This window comes from Camelina sativa, chromosome 12 (genome assembly GCF_000633955.1).
Source record: "Camelina sativa cultivar DH55 chromosome 12, Cs, whole genome shotgun sequence".
Taxonomy (NCBI): Eukaryota; Viridiplantae; Streptophyta; class Magnoliopsida; order Brassicales; family Brassicaceae; genus Camelina; species Camelina sativa.
The window spans coordinates 14044838-14071362 of NC_025696.1; the positions used below are offsets into that span (position 1 = coordinate 14044838).

The 26525-nt window shown below is 35.4% G+C and overlaps 3 protein-coding genes and 1 long non-coding RNA gene across 5 annotated transcripts; 2 read left to right on the top strand and 2 right to left on the bottom strand.

Moving 5' to 3' along the window:
- On the bottom strand, positions 3843-10345 carry LOC104731669 (DNA (cytosine-5)-methyltransferase CMT2-like). Its single transcript, XM_010451120.2, has 23 exons — positions 9878-10345; positions 9718-9752; positions 8478-9525; positions 8200-8234; positions 7989-8088; positions 7701-7805; positions 7499-7618; positions 7260-7350; positions 6892-7076; positions 6714-6779; positions 6383-6634; positions 6199-6257; positions 6064-6130; positions 5624-5953; positions 5483-5551; positions 5298-5384; positions 5131-5218; positions 4915-5033; positions 4735-4836; positions 4536-4579; positions 4386-4455; positions 4196-4299; positions 3843-4103 (listed from the first exon to the last, which is right to left on the bottom strand). The coding sequence occupies exons 1-23, from the start codon at positions 10262-10264 to the stop codon at positions 3938-3940; spliced, it is 3729 nt and encodes a 1242-aa protein (XP_010449422.1). The 5' UTR covers positions 10265-10345; the 3' UTR covers positions 3843-3937.
- LOC104731670 (polyadenylation and cleavage factor homolog 4-like) lies at positions 11599-12914 on the bottom strand. 2 transcript variants are annotated; one of them, XM_010451121.2, is made up of 4 exons: positions 12688-12914; positions 12224-12582; positions 12025-12098; positions 11599-11929 (listed from the first exon to the last, which is right to left on the bottom strand). In XM_010451121.2, the coding sequence occupies exons 2-3, from the start codon at positions 12575-12577 to the stop codon at positions 12087-12089; spliced, it is 366 nt and encodes a 121-aa protein (XP_010449423.1). In that variant the 5' UTR covers positions 12578-12582; positions 12688-12914; the 3' UTR covers positions 11599-11929; positions 12025-12086. The 2 variants fall into 2 exon arrangements, with proteins under 2 accessions (XP_010449423.1, XP_010449424.1); XM_010451122.2 differs by lacking the exon at positions 12688-12914 and having other exon boundaries at positions 12224-12678.
- Positions 22389-24021, top strand: LOC104733499. Its single transcript, XM_010453073.1, has 3 exons — positions 22389-22571; positions 22656-23687; positions 23788-24021. Exons 1-3 carry the CDS (start codon positions 22389-22391, stop codon positions 24019-24021), a joined length of 1449 nt encoding a protein of 482 aa, XP_010451375.1.
- On the top strand, positions 24368-26075 carry LOC104731671. The gene is made up of 2 exons (XR_758636.2): positions 24368-24549; positions 24661-26075. It is a non-coding gene; the product is annotated as an uncharacterized LOC104731671 (long non-coding RNA).

A 26525-nucleotide genomic window follows, 5' to 3' on the forward strand; every position in this document is an offset into this window, starting at 1 on the left:
TGCTCAATACGATGGGAGAAACACTTACACGAAGGGGGTAGAAGAGATGACGAACTAAAAGAGAGGACTAAGACGATGGGAAAACAGTGATAATGGCGGACGAGAGATCCGACCGGAGAAGGAGAGATGTCTCCGGAGAAGAAGAGACGAAGACGAAGACGATGGGAGAAACAATGATAACGGCGGAGGAGAGATCCGACCGGAGAAGGAGAGATGTCTCCGGAGAAGAAGAGACGAAGACGAAGACGATGGGAGAAACAATGATAACGGCGGAGGAGAGATCCGACCGGAGAAGGAGAGATGTCTCCGGAGAAGAAGAGACGAAGACGAAGATGAAGAAGGTCGACGGCGAAGGTATAATAAGATTGTCGGTATAATTATAAAACAAGGGCAAAAATGTCTTTAAAAAATAATGGAAGGGTATAATTAAAAATGATCATCAAAGGGGGTATTATTAAAAAGGGTATCAAAGAAAGGGCATTAGTAACAAAATCTCTTCTTTAATTGTCTATACATGTGCCTCTTTGTCAGTGGTCTAATTTTAATAAAAAAATTAAAATATTGTTGTATGATTAAAATATGATATATTTATTTTTGAGCAACCTTGCCCATTTGCACTGTTGGTGCTTGTCTTATGGCAAAGAGACATAACTCTAAATAAAAAAATTAGAGAATGAATAGTCATACTGAATTGAGGCAATCTTGCCAAAAAATATTATTTAGAGAAATTTTTCAATACTGTCATGAACAGTACCAAACATTTTGCCTAATGCCATTTTCTCTTACTCACTGTCTCGTCTGCCACAACTCTATCATCAAAAAACTTTTATACCATTTTTCTTTTGAAACATAAATTTAATTATTTCTCCAAAACACAAATTTCTCTCACCTCAGTCTAACTTTCGACTTTCTGTTTTTTCTATCTCAGGTTCTCTCAACTCTTCATCTTATTCAATCTCAGACTCTTTCAGTTTGTTGCCGGCATAAATTGAATCTCTCTATGCCAAACTCCATATGCTTCAGTCCGCCGCCCAAATATAATGGAGAAATTTTTTATATGCAAAAACGGTGGACCAGATCTAACAACCCAGGTTTTTCTCTACCACTATTATGTCATTCGTTCTGTTTATGAACCATATATGTTTGGTCTGACCCTTTGTGTCCACTGCTAACAAATAAAATTGTACTCACTGCAGGTTTGCAGTTCCGGTGGACCAGATCCAACATCCAAGGTTTTTGTCCACCACTATTATGTCATTTGTTCTCTTAAGTAGAACAAATCTGTTTGGTTTGACCCTTTGTGTCCATTGCCTACCAGAAAATGTCAACACTACAGGTCTGCAAATCCGGTGGACCAGATCCAACGACCAACGTTTTTTGTCCACCCCTATTATGTTATTTGTTCTCTTTAGTGGACAATATCGGTTTGGTCTGAACATTTCTGTCTATTGCTAATAAAAAAAATTGTACTCAGTGCAGGTCTGCAGTTCTAGTGGACCAGATTCAACAGCCAAAGTTTATGTCCATCACTATTATGTTTTCGTTTTTTTAATTAGTGGAGCATATATGTTTGGTTTGACCCTTTGTGTCAATTGCTAATTAACAAAAAAATTATCTAGCAGGTCTGAAATTCCAGTGGACCAATTTCAACATGCAAGGTTTTTGTCCACCACTATTATGTCCTTCGTTCTCTTAAGAGGACTATATATGTTTGGTTTGACAATTTTTGTACACATTTCAGGTCTGCTGACAATAAATGCACTGACCTACGGTGGACATGTTTGTTTGTTGTCCCTCCTTGCGTTTTTGTCTATCTACCTTCAAAATTTTATTATGTAAACCCTACTCTTTTGTTCCTCTAAATGTATTCTATTTTGGTCAATCAATAATATGAGCAATGAAAAAGTTTGTGCAGAAAAGACTTGTTTGTCTTACAATAATTGGATAAATTGTCTACCATATTTTGATAGACAACAATGTCAACAGTTACCATTACTGTCCAAATTTGAATAAAATTATTGTCCAAGGTTCTCTTGTATTACAATAATTGGATACACACAAAATAATTGTTCACAATGCGACTCATAATAACATTGTCTACCATGATATGGATGGACAATAATTACTCATTGTTATAATGTCCTAAATATTGTCTACCCAAACACAAAATAATGAAAGAGAAACGTGTCATTAATGTTCCATTGGGAGCCGCACAAAACAGTCGCCCAAATGTCTCATCTCTCTTGTTTCTTTAATTTAAAGGTATTTATGTTTTTTTATATGTGGCATATAATTTAAAGTGGCAGTTTAGAAAAGAAAAATACAAAGTGGCATTTCTCATAACTTTTGTTTTAAAAATGGCATTTCTTGTGAAATTCCCTATTATTTAATATACTATAAATATAAGATATTTTATGAAGAATTATGATAAAGAGCTGCAACCATCAGAACAGTTATTCATATTTATATTACTAATAAAAACTATAAGAAAGATAATTTAAGTGTGACAATATCGAACGAATATTGTAGAGAGAAAATCTAAATTTCTGATAAAATAATTATAAATATAAAATAGATTTAATCCTTATTGAAAATGGATCAAGAAAAATTATAGTAAAAATACAAAATTTCTAAATGTAAAATATTCAAGACATGTATTTTACAAAGAGTTAAGATAAATAGACGTAATTCTAAATTATATATTTAAAATTGTATTTAAATTTCTATATTGCTATAAAATTATTTTTAAAATCTTTAGTTAGATTATAGAATAACATTGATTAATATATTAATAATCAAATTATTTTGATTTAACATAAATAGAATATATTTGTTAATTATTGAAGAAGACACAAATATATATAGAGTTCAAAAGACATGAATATTGAACAGACATAACTATTAAAACAAAAAGTAATGATGAAAAAATACGAATAAAATATAGTGAAAAATACAATTTTACAATAAATAGATGCAACTTTATTAAAAAAAATTAGTTACACCAATTTTTTTTGCGAAAAGATGCGACAAAAAGTCCCAACTGCTGTTATTCGGATTGTTATTACTATATACAGTCAAACCTCTATAAATTAATACTCGGTAAATTAATACTCTCTGTAAATTAATAAATTTCTTCGGTCCCAACTTGGGACCAATGTAATTTTAGACATAATTTGATAATATAATAAAATAATATTTTTTTTGAAAATTCTTTGTATATATATGGTCCCAATAATAGTATAAATTAATAATTATAAAAAAATATTAAAATATATGTATATATATGAACATTAATTTTTGGTAGACCTCATTTCTAATCATTCTACTATATCAAAAACTTTTAGTTTTCTCTTCAAAACATGAGAATTGTTATTTTCCTTGTAATTGATTATATAAAAATATTATTTATAATAATTAAACCTTAGTTTTAAAAACTTTTTTAAAAAAATTACCAAATATGGATAATATCTGTATAAATTAATAATATCACTATATCTGTATAAAATAAAACCTCTATAAATTAATATATTTCTGTAGTCCCAACATTATTAATTTATAGAGATTTTACCGTAGATTAATTTATATGGATGACCGCAACGGTGAAGAAAAGGTATTATTAGGTTTATCCAAACCCAATGCACGTATGTGCGGGAACCCGGACCCAAAACATCAGTTAAGGTGGAATATTAAACCGGACAAATCGATTTCATTCGATCCTACGCGAACCAAATCAAAAAAATTCTTATCCAAGACCAAACTAAATTAACTGAAACTATATTAAATTAACTTTTGTAGAATATTATTATAAATTTAAATTTAATATTCGAAAAATTTGAATCAAACCAAAATCTCGATCGCAGTCCCTAACATAAGAAAAAATGAAGAACAGAATTGATTATTTTGTATGTAAAAAAGCCTAAACTTGTACAATATCCTTTTAACGAGGAATGGTTTCTTGAAGCTGAGGGTAAGTTGAATGAGAAAAGTTTTGGGGAAGTTTTATCAGATGCTCGTCGCCGGCTAGATCACGGAAAGCCATACCAAGCGAATAACCTAAAGCACGAGAAACCGAGACCGCCACTGCATTTCCAATCTGACAATACCTGCGTAAGTATTGAAAAGCAGTGGATTAATGCATTTGCTTAGTAATCTGAAACTATTGTCCTCGGTTTTTTTCTGAAAGAACACGAAGTACCTTTGTTTCATGGTTCCACAGAACTGGAAGTAATCAGGGAAACCTTGAAGCCGTGCTGATTCTCTTATGGTTAGCATTCGATCTTGCTCGGGATGCAATAACGCCTGCAAATAGCAAACTTTCTTAGAGAATGTTTTAAGAATTTAAAAGATGGATTCAGGTTAAAAACATGGAATGGCTTTGAGTGTACCTGATTATGGCAGCTTGGGACTGTCAGAACGGTTGGAACTGTTTCGTCCCACCAAAGTCGGGCAAACGGCCTGCGAATTTAGCAATCCAGAGACTTAAAAACTTGAAAGTTTCAACAAATAGTTTCAGATAAAAGAGTCTAAGAGTATACCTTTTAGATTTCCCTTGCTGAAAAGTAAAGACGTATTCTGGTACCTAAAGAGGGCCACAACTGAGCTGATTCAGTACACATATTAAATTTTGGAATTTTGATAACTGTTGAATTTGCTTGAGAATACTAGTAATGTGTAGTTTCATTGATAACTCATGTAATATGGGTACAGCTCAGTTCATACTAGAGGACTCATTACCAAAGACTTTCCTGATGGCAGAATAACCGGTTCCATTGATGGATCACGACACACTGTATTGTTTCTGACAATTAACCCTGGAAGATCCCTGAAATTAGCTCCCTGCAGACACTTCTCTCTACATGAGAATCTTTCCGCTCGAGGATTGGGATTGTTTAGTAGTAAGGTAGAAACGCGTACCTTCCTCTTTGGGATTTGGCAAACTCGGGCATAATCATCTTCATTTACATGGAACGGCCTGTGATCATGCAGTAGCATTGTCCTTTTGTTACAATTATCAGTTGGAGAGCCTGTCAAATCTGACAATGCAAAACGCGTGAGTAGTAATGTAATATGCAAGTGAGTGGTCATGGCCTATCAGAACAATGTTGTGTAACTACAGATGGTCCAACTTACCATTTTTGGTTGATCTGATGTATCTCTGAAAATCTGTTTGTGGGAGACTTTCATAAGGCATTTTTTCCCGGTCTTCGTCATTTGACACCTAGAGATGTGACAAGAAAAGAATTTAAATATATATGTAGCCCTGAATTGCAGATGGATCTAGTGGATATGAAACATACATGAGGAAGATCTGATATCGCATCTTTTAGGACAAGAGCTTTTTCAAGTATTCTGGGTTGGCCTTCATCATAAGCAACTACATTCCGCTGAAACATGAAGACCAGACCAAGATGGGTTAAGTTGTAAGAACGACAGGCTTAAGGAAAGGAGTATGAAGTAAGTACCAATTATCAATTTTTATTACCTCGAACTCCAGTGGAAACCCATATCTGACAATAACATCATGGGTTGGAAGCGGAAACGGAGGTAGGTTCTGAAATCAAATACCAAATAATGTAAGTATGAAATAGTCAGCTTGAGGAAGTTAACAGGCCTATAAATTCACCTTGTCAGGAACAGCTCCCCACATGAAAACTCTGGATCGAAATTGGGAAAGACCATAGCAACCAGCTGCCATGATACCCAACCTTGCTTGGTATCTCATGTTCACAAGACGGCTCAAAGCGTATCGCCCAAGAGAACCTTGGTCCAAACGCAGAATATCAACAACGTTTTCCATCAACACATATGAGGGTTTCAGATACTCCACTATGTCCATGAAAACTATAATTTGCTGATTCCTTTCATCATTCAACGGAGAATCAACATTCCTGTAGCGGTTATAGCCACTAATTCCTTGGCATGGAGGGCCCCCACATATCACACCAACACCACCCTGTTTACAATCATTTACAAGATTTCTGATTTTTCAGTGCAAATAGATGTTGATGGTACAATCATACAACTTTCAAAGATCAGAAATTCAATTCAGAAGCAAGTTCTTACAGGAAGTGGCAATATCTTGGACTTAAATCCACTAGTTACAAACTCCCGAATGGCATCTTGACAATTGCTAAAATTTCAAACAATATTAATTAGATCCAGACAACGAACCCTTTTTGACATTGTTTTAAAGTATACCTCAATTCCTCAGCTAGTTCCCATGTATCTTCGTTGCTGCTGTATCCTTTCCAGTGCACCTAATGAAGAGTCATGGGTATAATTCATCTTCACAAACCTAAAACGTCATAAGCTAGCAAAGAACATTCCTAAACCCCTAAGAAGTAAGGTTTGATCAACAACATAAGTGCAACATAGGGCATACCTTAAACCTCAGGCCAATTTTTCCTGTCTTGTTAGGATCACCATAGCATATATCAACCAGCTTTTCCACTTCGTACTCGTCAGAGTCTGAATCATCGTCAGTAGATGAGCTACTTTCACTGGTTTTTTTTGTTGAATTTACGGATCTTAATGTATCAGTTCTCTGATCATTATTATTTAACACATAGCGCTTGCATAATCTATCCCACTCCTTCAAAAGTAGGAGGAAGTCTCCAGCAGCATCATTTCTAACCTGCAAACAACGACTGCATCCTTAGATTTGGTATAAGTCTCCAAAATGATCTAGCAATTGTCTCCGAAAGTATTCTGACCTTTGTATTTGGATGGTTCAATTTCAAGCTCTCACAGGCAGCCATATTCTGGTCAACAGCCCATTTCTGGAAGAGCAAAAAAATAAGAAAGGAATCCAGATATTATACGAAACTGAGTGCAAAAATAGCTTTCCAGCCTAAGTTAAAGAGATAAAGATTAATTACTTAAAGCAAGTACCGTCACGACACCGACACCAGATATTTTGGCTCCAAGACTTAACCCAGTTGACATTCCACCACAACCGCTGTAAAGATCAAGCACAGGAAGCTTTCCGCTAAAAGAATTCTTATTCAAAATAGATTCAGTGGATTTTGTAGGTACCACATCGGCGCGACACTCATGCTTGTTTTCGGACGACTTAGCTGAGACCAAAAAAAAAAAAAAAGGAATGTTCAAGCTTCTGTGCCTAGGATCTTATATAGACAGTGTAGTACTGGTAAAAAACTGTGGCATGTGTTTTGCATAAAGAAATAAAGAGAAATAGCTATAACCGTTTCCAATCGACAACTCATAAGCTGATATGTACATAATACACAAGCACTTACGATTTCTCAAGGTTCGAAATGTTGAATACTCCACGCAATACTCCATATCAAAATAGTAGTCAGATTTTATAGAATTGGGCTTCAATCCTGCCTGCAAAGTCATTAAACAAAAAAATTCAAATGCAGATTGTAACAAACTAATCAAATCTGTTAAAATTGTAAGCGAAAAAGAAAAACAAAAGAGAGAGAGAGAGAGAGAGAGAGAGAGAGAGAGAGAGAATGAGCTTGACTTAGCATACCCTAGGTGAAACTTGTAAAACAGTAACTCTAGAAACAAGACAATCTACTGGATTGTCATTCATTACGGTAGAATAGAAGAGACGCCTTTTGTCATGATTAGTAGCCTGCTGTTTCATTACCTACAAACATTAGACAAATGAGAAACTAGTTGTTGCAACGCAAAGATTTAAACAACCAAGAGAGAAAAACTTGTATACACACTGTATCTGTTGCTCTGTAAAACCACTGAACTCGAAAGTAGCTTTCTCCATCTGTTGTCTTAAAAAACTCTACTATCTTGCCAATATGGTTCTCTTCTTCTTCACCCTGTACCATATTGGAGATTGACATGTAATTAGCTATGTAATTTATTTTCACAAAGGCATAACATTCTAGAAAATTCAAGGCTCTTGAATGAAAAAGTAGTTTGATCCAATGAAATAGTGAAACTGAAAAGCACCCCACGGTACTGAGGTAAAGAATACCATATTCATATTAAGCACGTTTTACCTTTATACAGGCAAAGTCTCCAAGGCTAAAGGTGTGCCCGTCGACTTTTGCTTGCGAATAATGGCATTCCACATTTGCAACAATCTTGTTTTCGTCATTTCTTCAAAAGAATCGCTCAGGATAATGAATGTATAGTAATAGAACGAAGATATATGAAGGAAGAGAATATTATAGAAAAAAACAGTGAGTTGATAAAACATCCAGTACTTACTTTGATTGTTGGCCTGTATTCTTAGATTTGCGTTCCTGAAAATTAATGAAATTTATAATCAGAAATGAAACGGATATTTAGAGAGTGAAAAGAAAGATATGAGGTCCTTGTTATGTTGGATTACAAACATATACTATCTTATAGGACTGAAAAAGACACAGATTTGTCATGTACACACCATTAGACTATGCAATCTCTATTGCTCAAATTTAACTTTGCAACTTCTGGAAACAATTTTTAAGCTAAAGCAGTCAAGTGCAAAGCATATAATCAACTACCTTGAGATCATATCTCCAGCGCCATCTTTCTTGAGCTTCCTCGCAAGAAATTGGCTCTCCAATGAAAAAACAGATACTGCGTTTGTCCTGCTCTTGGACAGCAGTCCCGATTACCCGTTTACTCTTTCTCTTGGTTGATTTTGTTGGATTATTCTGATCCAATGAAATGATTTCCTCATTTCCCCCAGAGGAGAGGGTAGATCTACTTTTGACTTGTGTCAAAATATCTCCATTTGAACTTCTCATATACAAATATTCAACAGAAGACTGTTCATTGCTGTCAGAGAGATAGATCATAGTAGAATTTACATGCATCTCCCTAGTTATTCCCTTATCAGCAGCACCACAAGCACTAGTTTTGCCCTGAAGTAAAGATGCCACTGCTTCTTGCTCCACTAAACCGGTCGTCATAGTTAATCCATTACTAGTACCATTTTCGCTAATTTTTAAAGACCTAGTGTGAATATCATCCGCATTTAGGTCAGAAGATCTGGGTTCTCCTAACGTTCTGTCCCTACAACCATTTACATTTGTCTTGCTGCAACCCGAAAGAGAAACTAATACCTCTTGCTTGGATGAAACAACGCCATCACCTTCACATTTCTTTATAGCCTCACAACAGTTATCAATCTCACTAATTTGCACCAGCTTCTCAGTTCCTCTCACCTGTTCCGCAGCACATAATGCGGGGCCACAACTTTTTATTGTGTTCACCATTTCTGCGTGGCCATTTTCTACAACTCCAGATAGCCTTGAACATCTTTTAAATGAGCTCCCAGATGCCAGAGACTTCCCTTTTTCCCTAGACTTGCCTAGAATTTCTTCTCCCACTTTCTCCTTTCCCTTCATGAATCTTGGAGATCTCCTCATTCGTTTGTTGCAGCCGAGACTCTGGTAAGAACTCTTGATGCATGAAGATGATGCATCACTGCCAACTTTCCTCTTGGCTGGATCTCGCAATCTTGATCTACCTTCAGCAACGTTGTTCTTATATTGACTCTCGGAAATGATTTCCAACTCCAGGCTCTTGCCAATTCCAGCTATGTCTCTGCATCAATTTCACACAACAACAAAAAAAAACAATATTTGAGAACTAAAATCATCATTTCAAGGATGACTTCCCAAGCAAAGTTGATTTAGAGCTTACTGATGTTCATCTGATGATCTGAAGATAACCAATTCAACTAATTCATAATTATATAACAAGGATCTTAACAAATGCCCTGAAGCTATCACTTACTTGAATGTCAATCCTTGAGAATCTGAGCTTTCCTTCTGCATCAATCCATCAAAAAAAAAAAAAAAGGATAATTTTAGTTCTTCTTTCGTATCAGTCTCTAACTAAGCTGCATTGCAATTGCATGACTATAAACAAGAACTAACAAAATTTGGCGACTAACCTTCTCGCGAGCACGATTACTATTTCCGATCACCGGAATCGAGCATACATTGTTGAAATTTCCACTCGTCGCCGTAAATCTCGGCGACCTCCGAACCTGACCGTTCGTCAGCATAAGCAGCCGCTGCGGCTTACCACGGGAAGACTTCCGCTGCGAAACCCCACCTTCTCCTCCTCCATTCTCTTTAGGCGAGTCACAATTGGATCTCCTCAAACTCATCTCTCCGAGCTTCGTGGCTTCTTCTCTACTAGACGACTGAGCAGCTCCTTCTTCGGAACTGGGTACCCAGAGGACGAGAGCGAGGCACTCTGGTTCGGATCTAGGAGAAGAATGGAGATCCAATTGATCTCGAGCTTCTTCTGATTCACATTTCGCCGGCGATAACATCGGAGAAGGTGAATAAAGAAGAAACGGATCCAAAATTAGCCAATGAGGATGAAACTGAAAAGGGAAGATATCAAGTGAGTGTGACTGGCTGACTCTTTCTACCTTTTTGACTCCTTTTTGCTTTTTTTTTTTTTTTACTGAAACCAACTGTCACGTGTTATGCATGATCTTCTTTATTATATTTTTTTATAATACTATAGTTTTAAAATATTTTTAAAAAATATATTTTAATGATATTTTTAGGAAAAAAAGCATAATATATATAGTACAACTCTATAATTTAATCGACATATTGTAGTAGAACTGTAGAAGCTTAATATTTTTACACTGCCGTTAACTATAAGTCACAATTATTTATGCTTGATAATTAACTTTTCTTTTAAGAAATTTATTAGAATTTAACTATTTTCTCTCCTAACTATGGTCTATGGGAGTAAGTATTTGCCATCAACAAATGAAACCCAAGCAGGATGGATTATCAGAGATTGTGAAGGCATGTTCCCGCATGCGGGTCGAAGTAAAGGAATAAATTGCTATTCAAGTCTGAAACCGAACTACGAAACTTAGTCAAGCAATGCAACAAACATGGAGTCTAGGTTACACAACAAATTATATAGATGGTAGGATATACGGTCTAGTCAATTTTTGTATGTGTTTATTTATTTATTTTATGTTTATACAAATATTAGATGAAGATCCATCCGATGTGTGGGTCTAAAGTTTATAAATTACTAGATGAGGATCCGCCCGATGTGCGGATTTCAATTTTTATAAATTAAATTAAATTAAATTTAACAAAAATATATTAAAATTTTTGTATGTTATTTATAAATTTTATTTTTTGTTATAATACACTGATTTATATCTATTTACAAATCTTTTATGTATGTTACAATTAAAAGTGTATATTTTTACACCTAAATATACTCTATGTTACAAATATATTTTTTATCACCACCTAGAAAATGTCTATACGAACACATTAATCCAACTATTTTACTTTCACTTCTGCATAGTTTTTTAATTACTAAAATTGTTGGCTCAAAAAATATTTTGAATAAAAAATATATTACATAATATATTAATCAATGATGTATCATCATTAGAGCATCCTTAATGGGAGAACTTTTTTTTGTGTTCTTAGATTAAATATATAGTGAAAATAATCTAAGATCTGTTGTTAAGATCATAGGTAAAAAAAATGGGGGAACTAATATGGTGTTCTTAGAATAAATATATTAGGAAATTTTTATGAAACAAAAAATATATTTCATACATAAAGCTTCAAGAATCTGATTTTATCTCATACATAAATCCGATCATCTAACGGAAAATCACTTGTGTTTCCTACTCTAGGTCTTGCCCTTACACTTCTTAATGCTGGGTTAGATGATCGCAAATATTCACCAGCTCTGCTACGATCTCTGCCAGTAGGTCGACCCATTCCATATTTAAGGGCTTGATTAGAAGGAATAGCTCCATCACTGAACCTCTTGGGAAAACCATCTGCTGCAGGGCCATTAGGTTTGTTGCAGAAGAAAGTTGCAATTACACCTCAATCTTGCGTAGTACAGGCGGTGGAAAAACACTTGACCAAGTCCCAAACAAATGACGCATTGAAGGATGTAAACTCGGATGTGCTTGCTTGTATGCTAGACAGAAGACCTAAAGCAGCAGACAAAGAACCAAAACATCTTTATGACCATGCTTCATCCATATACAAATTCAATTAAGCAAACATCTCCTTGTAGCCTGCTCACCTCTGGTAGACGAGATGAGAAATAACGATGTTGTCTAATAGATACAGAGAAGGCAACTTTTGCTAAACTGGAACCTGCATATAAACCAACAAAGTAATTTAGAAGTAGCCCCTATTCACTAAACCACAGACTAAACACTCTTCTCTAATTCCACAATCAAAAAACCTACAGTGAAGCATCAATGGCAGAAAAAACAAACCTCAAGGATTCGAGTGCAAATGGCATTAGCGATTCCTTCACCGTCTTCCCGTTGTTCACCAGCGATAATAGTGAGATCAGTAATAATAGGCTTGGAATTGAAAGTAAGCTCTCCCATAACAACCTCATAAAGCTGAACAATCTCATCCATAACCGGAGGCAAAACCTCCTCACCACCACCGAACTCATCCTCACGCTGATTAAGCAGAGCCTTGAACCGGTCAAGCAAATACGGCGGCGGCGGCGGTTTCTGCGGCAACTCAACGGACATCGCTTTGTGACCAGTGGTGTTGTTGGTGGTGGTACTGCTATTAATCGAAAGAAGCCTTGGATTGAGGAGTTTCTCTGATTCCATTCCCCCTTCCAAAATTCAATAGTGAAGAGTAATAATTAGTGACAGCATAAATTTCTAATTAAGATCAAGGAGAACAAGCAGGCAGAACGAAAATTAAACACGGGAACCACCTCGGCAACAATGTTTGGCCTCATGCTCGAAGTCGCGAATTAGTCTTCTTCTCTGATTTGTCGGAAAAGCTATGCAAAGATCAATTTCGCCGTTTTCTCTCTTTCTCGAAGAAAACCTAGTTGAGTTTTGGAAGAAGAAGAGAAATGAAAATTATCCCGATTGCAAAAAATTCCCAACCAATCCCGTAATGCCATGTAGACGAAGAACTGGGGTTAAATCTGTTCTTATTTAAGATCAAAAAAATTGATCTCAGTCCAATTTTGCTTATTTTTATTATTTTTTTTGCTTAAGAACACCAAAGGTGTTCTGCCGTTAATAATGGCCTTAGAGGTGTCAAAATGGGTCAAGTTTCATGGATCAACTCAACTCAATCCAACTCATGAACACTAATGAGTTAACAAAATTTATCCTAATGAGTTCATGAATAAAATGGGTTAATGAGTTAATTGGTTTAGTGAATCAAATGAATTGAGTTGAAATGGGTAATAGTTAACCATTTAATCCATCAATTCTATTTTTTATTGAATCAAATGGTTAAACCGGTTAGATATAACCAAAACTTTGTAAACCAATCAAAATGTATAAACCGATTAATGTTTGATTTTTTCCCAAAACAGCTTAATCGTGATTTGAGGTGAGGAGAAAAATAAAATTTGGATCGGATCTTCGCTGGCGTGAACCAGGCAGCTGGTTCGCTCCACTCATCTTTGCCGGATCTTTGCCTGAGTTCAGGTTTGTTTCTTCTCTCATGCTCTCTCTCTCTCTCTCTTTCTCTCTCTCTCTCTCTCTCTCCATCTGTCTTGGTGTCTTTGTCTCTCTCTCTGTCTCTTTGTCTCATGGATTTGATTATTGATTTGATCTCTGCTTTAGTCATTGAAATCTCGAAGTGGGTTTTGATTTTTTCTGGGTTTTGATATCTTAGAAACAAATTGACTTTGGGTTTTGATTTTTGGGTTTTGTTTTTTTCTGAGTTTTGATATCTTAGAATCGCTACTCTCGGTGTTTGTGTATCTATGTGGCTTGTTCTCTTTATTTGGGTTGTTAAACAAAAGCTTATAGTGACTGATTTGGGTTTTTAAACTTGTTCTCGGTGATCATCATGTTTGGTGGTGTATGTCAAGTTTTCAGCAATTGTATAGGAAACTGGATTGCTTGTGTTTGTTTTAATGTTCATTTTTAGCTTCTTTGGATAATCGAGAAGACTATATATATGATGTAATGTTGCAAGAGAAATTGACTTTTGGTAGACTCATCGAGCCTTTCCTCGAATAAAATGCTCTTGTTGCATATGTTCTTTGTTTAGACCAATGGCCTTGTTTGAAGTGGCTTGTTTGTCTAATGACCAAATTAAGTTGTGAATGGATGTTTGATTCAGGTTTGTGACGGGGAGAAGATGCTTTTTGTGCTTAATGGTGATTACCTGATTGCAGCCTCTTTAAAATCTCTGGATTGATGAATGTATTGCTGATTTGATCTCTCTCTCTCTCTCCGCTTGATCTGAATGTGTCTTGGCATATGAAATGCCTAGTTGCTCTATGACTGATTATAGACTAGGATATCATCCTGTATTTTTTCTTTCATAGACATAGTCGCAGATTGATTTTGTTTGTCAGAGTAGTGAGAGTTTGCTTTGTGAATCATTGACTGGTTGATTCATAAGATAAAAGTGTTGAACATGTACTATAGCAGCTTTGTTATACTGAGCAAAGTGTATTGACTTTCATCTTTTTGAATCAGACATGGGGACATGGGGAACCCCTAATGTCTATCACACATGATAAAAGTGTAAAACATCATTGATAATGTATTTTGTTGAGTTAACCATTTAACCATTTAACTCATTAGATTAAATGAGTTCATAGGTTAACCCAACTCATTTAGATTAATGAGTTGGGTCAATCTATGAACTCATTTAATCTAAACTCATTAGGTAATGAGTTGAACTGAGTTGAGTTAATCATTTTGACATCTCTAATCATCATAATAATGTATGACTACCATGGAGAAAACCTCGGCTCCACCCTCATCCCTTATAGAGAGAACCTTGCGTCCAACCTCCTCCACCATGGAGAGAACCTTGACTCTCCCTTCCACCCTTGGGGAGATAATCTTGCGTCCAATCTCCTCCACCTTCCTCCCTTGGAGAGATAACCTTGTGTCCAACCTTCTCAACCATAGAGAGAGCCTCGGCTCTGCCCTCCTCCTATGTGGAGAAAAAATGTTCACTTCTTTTTGTTATCTCAAAATGGCTTGCTCTGACAACCAATGAAAGTAAAAACCTTTTTCTAACGTCACAAAATCTTTTGATAGTAACTAATGTTAAATTTCCCATTGTATTGGTGAAAGTGTCTTTGACACACCATTATATAGCCACTGTCTCTGTAACACCTCAACCGCCATCTAGCTTCGTGAGCCCATGTCCACTCTCAGTCCATGGGCCCACCTTTCTAAGTGAGCCATACATCTATTCTCGGCCCGTGGACCCACCCATATTCGATGGCCGGTTTGTTACGTTTGAGAGGCTTTAAAAACTTGTTTACCCATCCTACAAATCAACAAATGATCTTTTCCTGTATTTTATCTTCACTCGCACAGTTCTGACAATCACTTCCAGGAAGGTCACCCATCATGAAGTTCTCTCAGGATCCTTGACCAAAAAAATATGTGCATTTTGGTGACATATGTGGTCAAATCGATTCTTTTAAACATTTCCGAAAACCAAAGTGTCAGAGTCTTTGAGCTCCTATGGATCTCTCAACAACGATTTATGTTTTTCCAATCTATCTATCTATATTTGTTGTAAGCTTTGATTAGCCTATTTTATCCATCTATTAGGTTGATGAAGCTTCTACTCGTTATCTCCCTATTTTTCCAATCTATCTATCTATGTTTGTTGTAAGCTTGTGTTTGATTAACCTATTTTATCCATCCATTAGGTTAATAAGCTTCTATTCGTTATCTCCCTTTTGGATTGAATGAATAATGATAACAATTATGTTGGCAAAAAAAAAAAGAGTTTATGACCAACCAATCAAAGTTGAGAAATTAGAAGAAAATTAATTTAACATAATTAAAGAAACAATAGAAAATTATAAGCACGAGAATATTTGAATCCCAAATAATCCAAAGATATAAATATAAATTAAATAAAACAATCTAAAAATACTACAATAAATTTTAAAATACAGTATTAGGAAAAGAAGACACATATATTAATATTTTTTTGGGTCAACATATTAATCTGACCTATTACCAACTGAAAAAGGAGAAAGTAGTGTTTTTGAATAAATTAATTACATATGAGATGATTAATAATTAATTGTATATTTTCCTTAACCCCTTTTTCTATATTTTTGTATAATTAATAACGTAAAATTAAAAATAAGTACATAATATTTCGAATTTTATGAAATATATATATATATATGTATATTATATTATCTCCTTATAATTATTTAAAAAACTTTGTATTCTTTTTTTATAAACTCTATTTTTTTATCATTATCTTTTCACATTATTAATATTTTTTAAAACAAAATATTTTTTTTTGTTGTAATCAAATTCTTCCTATTAAATATTAACTTTTACAAATGTCAAAATCTGAGATTGATAACTTGACATATGACAAAATCTTGTTAATGACTAACTTTCAAAATCCAACTTTATATAATAAGACTAGCAATTGACCCGCGCTACGCGCGAAACTTAGATGAAGGTGTATTTGGAGGTTTTGTTGTATATATTATTTTTTGGTTATATAAATTCATCTTTATGTCTGTTTTTGTATTTGATTTGGGTGCTTATGTTGTTTGTTGGATATTTTTTTAAAAAAATAGATTTTGCAGTAAGTATAATTTAGTAGTTTTTTCTTTTCAAAATTTGAGATCATCTTCTGTATTTTTAAATGTTTTTTTAAATAATTATGATGAGAAGTTAACATTGTGTACTTAAAGTTGTTGTTTTGTGTAGTTGTTAGTTGTGATTAATGAATTATTATTTGTCATTTTGTCATTGTATAGTATTTGGCCTAAACTTAGCGGGGGAGTTTGATTAAAGTGTGATATATGTTTTTTTGGTGGATATTTATAAAGTGTTTTGTTATTTTCTGTTTATATCTTGGCCGTTGCTATTTTTTGGTGTTTTTTTTTTGAAATGGTCATTTTGGCTTTCTTGCTTGCTTTTTTTGCATTAAGTATAATCTACTGTGTAGTTTTACAATTTTATTTTATATTAGTTGTGTTTATTTTAAAATTTGGTTTTCTTTTTCAGTTATTTAAACTGCATATTTGTAGATTATGATGTATAAGTTGATTTCTGGATGTAATTGTTTTTTTTGCATTGTTTTTTTTTTTCCTGTTATCCGTTTGTTTTTTTATGATAAGGTTTTTAATTTACTTACACTCGGGTGTTTATATATATATATATATATATATATATTCCTTACATTGATTGGGCCCAAATATTCGTTTATTCCTTGTTTTCATCAAGAGCTAGCAGCATTTCGTAATCATCTCTGCATCAAAAATGGTTTAAACGATCAAGCTTCACATATCGAAGAATCATAGTAAAATAAGGAGACAAATATACAAGATACCATACTCGATAAAGTCACGATCCGTATGAAGAAGATTCCTACTGTTAATAGCATTCTCTAGTCCCTCCAAAAAATCCAATCTCTGCTACATTTAAAAGGGGTAAAGGATTATTAGCTTTGATACTTAATAAAACATCAGCAACATTAGGGATATAAACATGGTTAAAAGAGTACCTCGTCAAAGCTCATATCATTTGAAATTCATAGCTTCGTCTAAAAAACCAGGTGCACGACCTAAACGACGACCTCGATCCCGTGGTGGTGCTCTAACAGGAGCACGAGCCTGTGGAGGATTCAATCGCCTCCTTGAAGAATGTTGTTGTAGTTGTGCTTCCAGGTGGCTTTTCCCACCAGGGTTTGCTGCAATCTGTAATTTATATTCATTGGCATTAAAACAGCGGGTAAGATATTCAAAATGAGCCTAAAGCCAAGTGCAACTTTTGAAAAGAACTCATCAATGTTTGAGAATGTTTAGTCTCGCCTCTAAACACAGCAAATCGAAAGAACCAGATTACAAAACGCCAACACAAAAACATTGATCGACCCTTGGATGACAGTACTTTATAAAACAATTGAGAATTAGATAAAGTTAACTAAAACGGGAAAAGAATAAGGAAAACTAAAGATGGTTTATACCTTCTCATCAATGAGTAGGAAATCAACGCCCATGAGTTGGCCGCCTTTTTTGACATTACGGACAGGCCAGTGACAAAGCATCATTCCGACGATCTGTTGGTGAAGGCGGCCAGCTTTGAGATTTGCAAATGAAACGAAGGTGGAATCCATGTTATTCAAGAGTAAAGTAAGAGAGAAAGTACAATCTTAGAAGCATGAAATTGTAAGCGACAACAATATATAGGACTGAAACTTACGACAATTGAAGAAAGCGAAGTGGGTGTTGAATCAAAAGAGAGATCATCGACGCTCATGAATGGCCATTAAATCCGAAACCGTTACTATGGAGAAGAAAGACAGGAGAGGCAGTGAAAAGGTGTGGAGTGGCGACCATTAATTTGAGATCGATGGTAAACTTAATCTAGAAGGGGAGAGACGGTTGAGGTCGCAACTCGGAGAACGGCGGAATGGAGGATAGCGAGGGGTTAGACTTTCAGGGGAAACAAAAAATGGGCCTTTAAAAGATTAGGCCCAAAAATAGAAGAAAAATTAACTTGGATAATTTTTGAAATTAGGCCTCTTAAACAGAAAGATATGCTGAGGTGGCAGCACCAGGAGTGAGTAAACTGCACTTTATATATATAGATTCTTCCTATTAAATATTAACTTGACACATGTCAAAATCTTGTTAATGACTAACTTTCAAAACCCAACTTTATATAATAAGATATTAAAACTTGTTGTATGTTATTTATAAATTTTTTGTTATAATACACTGATTTATATTCATTTACAAAAAAATTATGTATGTTACCATTACAAATAATTTTTTTTACACCTAAATATATACTCTATGTTACAAATATATTCACACACCTAGAAAATGTCTATATGAACACATTAAACCAACTATTTTACTTTTACGTTCGTATAGTTTTTTAATTACTAAAATTATTGGCTCAAAAAACATTTCGAATAAAAAATATATTACATGTTAGATTAAGCGGAAATCATGAGATAAGATGAGATGAGACGAGAGTTTAATCGACAAAGAGAATAAGCAAGTTACTAGATTCCACTAATGTTAAAGTTACAAGGTGGTTATAAGCCTTTAAATAGGTAAAAACATTAGGGCTATTCCCTTACATGTGACATACTAGTTGATAGACACACAAGATAAGAGAAATACTAATCCCTAGAGTGAAAGCGACATACAAGATCATGAGGTTGAAAAAATCCATGTCTAATTATCTATTAATTCTCTTCTAGAACTCAAATTTAAATGGAGTAAAATATAGAAAAAATAATATAATTTTCAAAATATATCTTCTAATTAAACCCTCTAAAGATGACACTATTAATATAGGGGGGTGTATTGAATTTGATATTTTAGGAGATTTGCTGGGATTTTAATATTTTAGAATTTTGAGAGATTTGAGTGTAATTTTAGGAGATTTGGTTATTGAATTTGAGATTTTAGGATTTGGTGAGATTTGAACTTTGGAATTTGGTAAGATTTGATTATTGAATTTTAGGTGATTTTGATATATTTTTTTTTAAGGAGCAACTTCGAATGTCGTATTTGATGTTTTATGGAAAAAGTAGATCTCTTGTTTCAGTTGCCATCACCTCCTACAAACTCCTCCAAATTCATTTCAAAAGATGATGATGAGTAAGCTCATATGTCCATGACTATGTATATGGTAAACTGAAGGTTTTGATCGGCACCGTTGATGGAAGCTCCATTGCGGAGGTGGCTGAGACATGGAGAGCGATGGTGGAGACGATCCGATTAGAGTTTTAGCTCTGACGAGACTCTCCTCATGATCATAGATGGTTTTGTTTTTTTGTGTTTCATAGGGGCATCAGTAATTAAAAAGTTTTGCGCAGAGTTTTTTATACACATCAACAAAACTTTTTAGAATTTTAAGATCAAAGAGAGAAGAGAGAGAGAAGTTCTCTATGACATCCCATTGATCAAAGAGAGAAGAGAGAGAGAAGTTCTCTATGTCATAGAGAAGTTCTCTATGACATCCCAGGTTCTTACTGATCTTTATTGATCTGCTCTGACTCCCACGTTTAAACAATATAGAAGCAGATGCTCTTGCTAAAACTGCTCTATGTTCTCTATCGTCTGTCAACTTTTTTCCCCTTTGTAAACTCTTTTAACTATTGTAATCTATAGTAGCGTTTGATAAAAAAAATTATACTATATGATTTTATCAAACAAGTGGACGAAAACACCGGTTTCATCTCAAGTCCGGAGTTTGCGTAAAGGGAACAACGACCAAGTGGCCATTAGTATAGAACTATAGATGCAGATCACGCTGATCAAAGTGGTAGCTTAGAAGAAGATGATGATGATAAAGGTAACTAAACTTGTCCCTAAATGTTTATTACTTTAGTAACATCTCCATTTGTATTTTTTTTTGGCTGCGTTTATAGCTCATGGTTTCAGATCAATGTCTACGTCGAGAATCATTCCTAGGTTCACAAGACCCCTCACTAACATGGTCGATGGATTATGATCAGCCTTTTCCCATTCAATTTAAGGTTCTTAATTATGATCTAACAAAGGCGATTGTTTCGGTTTCTTTGTCAGGGTCTCTTGTGATCGGACGCTCATGAGACAACCTGCCTTACGGTTAGGAATCATGATTTACTGGGAGATATTGCATGCTCTATTGGCTGCTTTTGTCCATTTATAAAAAGAGAGTAGAGAGAAAGAGAAAGAGAAAGAGAGTTACACTTATAAAAAATTGCAGTAGATGTCGAAGAATTGTTTTTTCAAAGTTTCACCCCTTAAGGTGGGATTTTGTAAGACATATTTTTTAACTAGAAATGTTAGAAAAATCTCCTAGAATCTCATTCAGTAGGTTTTTATTAAAAAATTGTGATTTTTTGAATAACAGTAGATTTGAAGTGAGATTTATAAATTATNGCTTCCATCTCTATAAAAATCTCCTAGAATCTCATTCAGTAGCTTTTTATTAAAAAATTGTGATTTTTTTAATAACAGTAGATTTGAGGTGAAATTTATAAATTATTGATTGAATAGCAAAGAGATTCTAAATGGATTTTATAAATTTCACATTCAATAACATAAGATTTCATATGATTTTTTAAAATCATCAATTAGATAACAGGGGATTTCAGAATACTCCAAAATCTCCTAAAATATCAAATTCAATACACCCCCCCATAAAATCTAGCACTAGAATTTAAACTAATGAGTGAAATTAAAAAAAAAAAAAAAAAAAAAAAAAGATAGAATTTATCCTTAGAATTTTAAAAAATCTTTAGATTGAATTTTATATGATGTTATAAAAAAAACTAATGTAGTTTGTCACTTACAAAATAATATAAATTTTGAATGTTTATGTATGAGTTTATATCAACAAAAAACCAAATTATATGTAAGTTAAAAATTGTATTGGGCCACTTGGTATTCTTTTTATAAAAAACAAAATAAATTAAAAAATTGTTTCTAATTAACTCACATTTAATATCATGTATAATTCTACATTTAACTCAAATATAAGTAGTATATAACTCCTATCCAATAATTATTATAGATTTCATTGTCCCATTAATTTATTTATCTTTTAAGATAAAATGTGATAAATTTCCATATTTTTATTTTAGTCTGTAGTGTTACGATTATCTACTATAGAAATATTATAGAAATATAAAACATATGTCTTCGGATAAATATATATACATCTTCTATTTATATTTCTTTAAACTTTGAAATAAAAAATCTTTATACATAATATTTTTATACGTAATTACTATTTTTTCGATATTTCTATTTCTATTTTTGTAAGTAGTTTTTCTCCTTCTTGTAGTGTTACCATTATCTATTTCTAATTATGCATTAATATTTTTATACCTCCAACAATATTTAATTTCAATTAAGGATTACCAGCTTTTCTCCAAAAAAAAAACTTTGGATTCCAAATGGTTTTGATGAAAGCAAGTCTATGCTTGGTAAAAAAAAAAAAGTCTATGCTTGGTGAAATGCATAATTTCCTTGAAGATTAAAAGCGTTTGTTTTTAGAAGAAGATAAAGAAGAATTGCAGATTTGCATAAAGTGAAGTCATATTCTCATCAAAGCTTAAAGTGGGATTTCGCCTTTAATTTTTTGGTGAAGCTTGAGATTTGACACAAGAGTTGAGTAAGCTTCCCAACGCATTCGACCAGATTTGAAGCTGTTAGATAGGATATATGAGAATCTTATGTTTGTGTATATCTCCTCATATTCGGCAAAGATATGATCTTATCACTTGTAACACTATAAATACATAATGAATATACAGCTATTCTCTCACGGAGATTCATACAATTTCATGGTATCAGAGCTAAAGCTATTCTCAACGCTTTAATCGATCCTCCTCCGCTCTCTACTCTCTCCGTCTATCTCTTTTCTCTTTTGTTATTTTTCTTCTTTCCTTTCGTGTTATTTTTTGTTCAACTCGTGATTGGTGATGATGACCGGCTCCTCCCAAACCGCTGTCACTCCCAACACTGATAAGCCCTTTGGAATCGCACAGATTCGAGGCTACATCCCCATCCAGCTTGATCTCAACAAGCTGAATTATGACGTATGGTGGGAGCTCTTCGAAACCCATTGCAGCAGTTTTGGTGTCTTGGGTCATTTTGATGGCTCCTCTGTACCTACCACTGATGATGAGAAATAGTGGAAAGAACGTGATGGGCTTGTAAAAATGTGGATTTATGGCACGGTGTCCGAACAGCTCTTTGACACAATCCTCAAAGCCAAATCCAAAGCATGTGACATCTGGCTCACGCTTGAAGACTTATTTCGTGATAACAAGGAGGCTCGTTCGCTTCAGTATGACAACGACCTCCGCACTCTTGAGATCGGTGATATGAACATCACCGACTATAGTCACAAATTGAAGTCCCTCTCCGATTTGTTGGCTAACCTCGACTCCCCTGTTTCTGATCGGGCTCTAGTGATGCACATGTTGAACGGCTTGTCTGACAAGTTTGACAACATCATCAATGTTATCCAGCATGAGACACCCTTTCCCTCGTTCAGCAAGGCTCGCTCCATGCTCTTGATGGAAGAGAAGTGCCTTGACAAACAAGTCAAACCTGTGGCTCAGCACACCACCAATCCTTCGTCGCCAACGGTCCTTTTCACTAATCAACATCAAGAACAACAGCACACTTCACAGCAACACAACAACAACAACAACAACAACTCCGGCCGCAGATACAATCCTAACCATTGCAACAGAGGCAGGGGACGCAACAACCGTGGACGAGGTCGTAACAATTGGAACAACAACCAGTTAGGGTTTCCTCCTCCATGGAGCTACACTCAATCTCCATGGCCGTATCCTCCGCAGTATGGGGCGCCGCCATCTTTTCCACCACCACCCTATCCTCCGACCTACTCACCGCCGTATGGTGCTCCTCGTGGCTCCACTGGACCTTACCCTCACTCTCGACCACACAGTGAGGCTCACTACGTCCAAACTCCTTATCCGATGCAACCGATGGGAACCACGCCGCAGCTAACCACTCTGCCTCAAGCTTTCAGTACCATGACGTTGCAGGATCCGACTGGAACCTCTTGGGTCATGGACACCGGCGCGACCAACCACATAGCAAATCAGCCAGGTACGCTACGTTCCCTTTTTAATAAAAGCATTGTTCCCTCTGTTATGGTTGGTAATGGATCCTCTGCCCCTGTAACTCACACCGGCTCCTCATCCATACCCACATCATCACGACCTCTTCATTTACGTCATGTCCTAGTGAGCCCATCCATTGTCAAGAACCTTCATATCCGTTCGCCGTTTTGTTACCGATAATATGTGTACTGTCGAATTTGATCCCTTTGGATTTTGTGTTAAGGACCTTCGGACTCGGATGAAGCTCCTACGATGCAACAGTGATGGTCCTCTGTATACCATCACGCCACCGATCTCGCCTGCACAAGCTTTCTCCGCTCTCGCACAACCGGGTTCCCTGTGGCATCGCCGTCTCGGTCATCTTGGCTCCTCTGCTCTCCAGTCTCTTGTTTCCTCGGGTGTTATTTCTTTTACTAAGACCGACATGACAAAATTGTGTCATGCGTGTCAATTATGATCTTATCACTTGTAACACTATAAATACATAATAAATATACAACTCTCCTCTCACGGAGATTCATACAATTTCAGAAGCTTTCCGGCAATGGGCCAGTTATCGAAGACTCTATCTTCTTCGGTTTTCCACGTGTCATCCAACTTGTTTCCTCTTTCTTTCACGTGACAATATTTCACAGGCGAAGAAGACTCTATCTTCTTCAGTGTTAGGTTTTATTATTTGGCTTTTGGGCTTTCAATCTGTTTTAGTGGGTATGTTTACTTTAATGGGTTTGTAAAATATTGTCTTGATACAATAGGCTTTGTCCGATTGTCTATGTATAAATAACACTAGAAAAATAGTAAACCTACTTTTGGTCTGAATTCCAGATCTGTCTCTCGTCTCCTCCGCCTGTGAGAAAGAAATCGATTTTCTGAGGAAGAAAGATTTGATACGACCATTGCCTGAGGAGAATATCCAGCTTCATTCATTGACAAAGTCCCAAATCAATTCAATTGAATTCAATCAAATCATTGAACTCAGGCTGAGGTACTATAGGGTTTTTTTTTGTTTCTGTTAACGTGATTTGATTGAATTCAATTGAACGTTAGAAAGAGAAAGTGTTGAAATTTCCCTCTAATCAACTGGAGGACGATACAGATACAGATGTTGTCGAAAAAACATCGTCCGTGTGTGGAATTGCTACCCCACGATATGTGGTAGAGCTCATCCTCGAGAGACTTCCCATCCAGGTTCTCCTTGTATACAGGTCCGTATCCAAGGAGTGGAAATCGACAATCGATTCTCGACAATTCAAGGAACGACGTCTGGACCACTGTAGGCAGTCACGAGGTGTCTATGTCCTTTTCATGTGTGTCAATGGTGAAAATACCATGAAACTAAGGGATTATCAATCATTTAAGTTCGGGTCATCAATAGCTTGGACGGTAAGGTTCCCGTATTTGGGCCCCTTGTTCTGCTATGGCAGTTGCGACGGTATGCTATGCCTCTACAGTATCCACAATCCAAGTTACGTGGTGAATCCCGCAACTGGATGGTATCAGAGTTTTCCTCTTAGCAGCTATCAACAGCTCCACATCCCTTTGTTCGATAGAATAAAGGTCAACTTCCCAAGTGCTAAGCTTGGACTCGGTAGAGACAAAGTAACCGGCACGTACAAGCCGGTTTGGTTATATACTTCATCCATATTTGGCCTAGACAATGCTACTACTACGTGTGAGCTTTTCGATTTTACCACCAATGCTTGGAGGTACGTTGTCCCTGCTTCTTCTTATGAGATCAACGCTTATCATAAACCGGTGTATATAGATGGGTCACTTTATTGGTTCACCAACTGTGAAGAACCCACCCAAGTTACTATGTTTCGATCTTCACACCGAAACTTTCCAAGTCATCTGTAAAACTCCCTTTACGCATCCATGTGACCCTCGTCAGCTCACCATGTGCATCCTCAATGATCACTTGTGCTGTCTCTGAGAAAAAATGGCCCACTCAAGTCATATGGTCGTTCAATTCTTCAGGCAAAACTTGGAACCTAATGTGTTCCATAGATCTCACCCAAACTTTTTCTTGGTTTGGGGTACCCATGTTCGCCCTCTCACCGATTGCAATTATGGACAACGGTAAGTTATTGCTTCAAGGTCGTGATACCTCCCACCCACTGGTGATACATGACCTCCATACCAAATCCTACGAGCTTCTCTTTACACCTACCAGACCTGTAGGTTCTGTATATCATGTTGAGAGTTTATTCTCTGCTTTGTCGAACTAACCTCTCACCAATGGAAATTATTGACAACGGTACCTTATTGCTTCAAGGTCGTGATACCCCTCGCACGCACTAGTGATACATGATCTTCGTACCAAATCCTACGATTTTCTTTTTTTTGGTACGGTTGTAAGCATAAACGATGATTTGATTAGTGTCATGAATGGTTTGCAGTTTTCAATTGGTTTTGGGTTTTTAGCAGTGCCGGTTTAAACATATTACATGCCCCTGGGCAAACTAAAAAAAATGTCCCTTAATCTATAGAAAAATTTACTGTTTTCTTTTAGGTCTCTTTGGTTCATATGACTTTTTTTTTGTGCCACTTTCTAGTTTATAAATTTCTTTTTTGTGCCTCTTTCTAGCTCAAAAAGTTTTTTTTTGTGTGCCTCTTTAGTTTACAAATTTTTTTTTGTGCCTCTTTTTAGCTTACAAAGTTTTTTTGTTGTGTATCTTTTAGCTTACAAATTTTTTTTTTGTCCCTTTCTAGTTTTTTTGTGCCTTTTTAACTTACAAAAATTTTTTTGTGCCTCTTTTCTTATACGTATATGCCCCTTTAATTTATGTACCCGGGACGGTCGCACTGCCCGCCCACCTAGTTAAGCCGCCACTGGTTTTTAGTTTCTGGGCTTTGGTGTTTGATTTTTGCACGGAATGTTAATAGTTTTATAAATTAATGATTTAATGATACAAATTTATTTCAAATTAGATAATTTAGTAAATATAAGCGTTCTTTTCA